The sequence below is a fragment of the Colletes latitarsis genome, chromosome 7 (genome assembly GCF_051014445.1).
Source record: "Colletes latitarsis isolate SP2378_abdomen chromosome 7, iyColLati1, whole genome shotgun sequence".
In the NCBI taxonomy this organism is placed as follows: domain Eukaryota; kingdom Metazoa; phylum Arthropoda; class Insecta; order Hymenoptera; family Colletidae; genus Colletes; species Colletes latitarsis.
Genome location: NC_135140.1, coordinates 2,761,845 through 2,763,871, shown reverse-complemented (window position 1 = coordinate 2,763,871; position 2,027 = coordinate 2,761,845). Strand labels below are relative to the sequence as shown.

General features: G+C 39.5%; 1 protein-coding gene across 1 annotated transcript; it reads right to left on the bottom strand.

Annotated features, from left to right (window-relative positions):
• Positions 1-2,027, bottom strand: LOC143343483 (uncharacterized). Its single transcript, XM_076768429.1, has 4 exons — positions 1,918-2,027; positions 377-572; positions 156-229; positions 1-68 (listed from the first exon to the last, which is right to left on the bottom strand). Exons 1-4 carry the CDS (start codon positions 2,025-2,027, stop codon positions 62-64), a joined length of 387 nt encoding a protein of 128 aa, XP_076624544.1. The 3' UTR covers positions 1-61.

Genomic DNA, 2,027 nt, shown 5'->3' with positions numbered 1-2,027 from the left:
CTGCCATCTGTTATGGTGTCGTTTACGCACCAATAAAAGTTTCCATGGCGTCGAATTTCAATTAGGGACTGCAACAGAAATAAAATACAAATTAAATGATAATTAAACAATAATTGATAATAATTAGGAAATATCAAAAGGTTAGAAATACGTACTTCGTTGGTCGCGATACGCCGACACGTCTTGTATTTCGAAAAGGAATTTCTTGATTTCGAATTCCAATAAGAGACTGTAACAGAAACGAAATAAAGATCCATTAAAGTACATAAACGATTATTATAATTAAGTAATGATTAAATCGAAACCGTATTGCAAGAGATCGTAATGAAAACGCGAGTAGTAATAATGGAAGAATAAACAGGTTAGAATTACGCACCTCGGTCGCGAAACGCCGATACGTCCTGACGCGTGTTCCTAAGTTAATTTTCAAAGTACGACTGATGGCTCCTCGTTGTGCTCGGTAACGCTCGTGAATTAGTTGGCGGGGTGGGGGAAAGGCCGATGTCTCGCGAAGCTTGTTATTCGAAAAGGAATAGAGATGCCTCAGGTAGAAACTGCGGATACGCGACTTCCTAGAATAACGTAAATACCTTGACTTTAGAATTATACATATTGATGGATGGCGATATAATTTACAAATTAAATATAACTTACACTTTTGTCGATTTATAATAGCAGATGACAAGATTCTTGAATTTGTTAACATTATTCACTTCGATGATTACATGCAAATTACTTACAACTTTAATCAAAGAATCGCGAATAATTCGTACTTCTCAACTCATATGCATTTACACACAACTAGCCTGTTTGCCTATCACACTAATTCAGTGAGTTTCTCAACTGACCACCATCCATGAGAAGAGGCCGCTAAAATCACCTCCGAATTTTCAGGTCGGTATGGCAGACAGATTAGGCCACGAAAGTCCATAAGGTGAAAGCACAGACGAGGTATATGAGTAGACTTTTCACCATATGGACTTTCGCGGCCGAATCTGGCTACCATACCGACCTCAACATTCGGAGGTGATTTTAGCGGCCTCTTCTCATGGATGGCGGTCAATTGAGAAAATATTCACTGAATTAGTATTGATGGGCAGATAGGTGTAGTGTGTACGTAAATACGTGTGAGTTGACTATGGGAGGGACTGAAAAAAGTAATCCAGCATTATCAGGCGGTAAGCCTGTTCCCAAAGGAAACTGCTCCTCCACTTACACACACTAAAATGCATAACCACCTTGTATATGAGTTCTGGCGCTTCGTATAGTTTCGGGGATTTTGAGAAAGGCAGTGAATGTGAGTCTTTCCCCTTCTTGCTCTCAACACAGAAATCTCAGAAACACAAATCTCGACTGCCCAGGCATTTTTTTCTTTCCGACCTATGTAGGCGTATACAAGCGAAGTACCACCACCGACGAGGTATACGAGTAGACCTATCACCACCGACGAGGTATACGAGTAGACCTATCACCTAATGTATTTTTTCGGCCCGATTCTCTGGGGCTCTAGAGCCTCATTACCATTTCCGTGTCACTCGCAACGTTACCAACAGATTTCGAAATGAACAAAAGAGAAAGTGAGACAGAAAATGAAATTTCAGAAATTGTATTATTTTTTAACGAAATGAAAGCTGTACGGTCCATAATTGGACATTAATCGATTAATTTCATTGGAGTAATCAATCGATTAAGGTTATTTAAAAATTTCAAGATTATTAAAATACCTAAGAATGTATCTCATTGAGACGTACACCGCAAATCTTCTATTTTTTATTTTAAATTGTAATTCATCATTTATTTAAAAAATAACTCGGCAAAAACGTATTTGCGACTCGAAATCAGTATTATCAAACCGTGCATCGGGGGCCCCAGGAACTCCTCATTCCACTTTCGCACACTATGCCCAATTGCGTATACGTGAGCTCGTAGAGTTTCGGAAGAAGCGAGAAGAACAGCCTGATACTCGCTTTCCTTCTCGCTCTTGCATCGCTGACGTCGCTTACATTTTTCGAAAGCAGGCCTAGCAT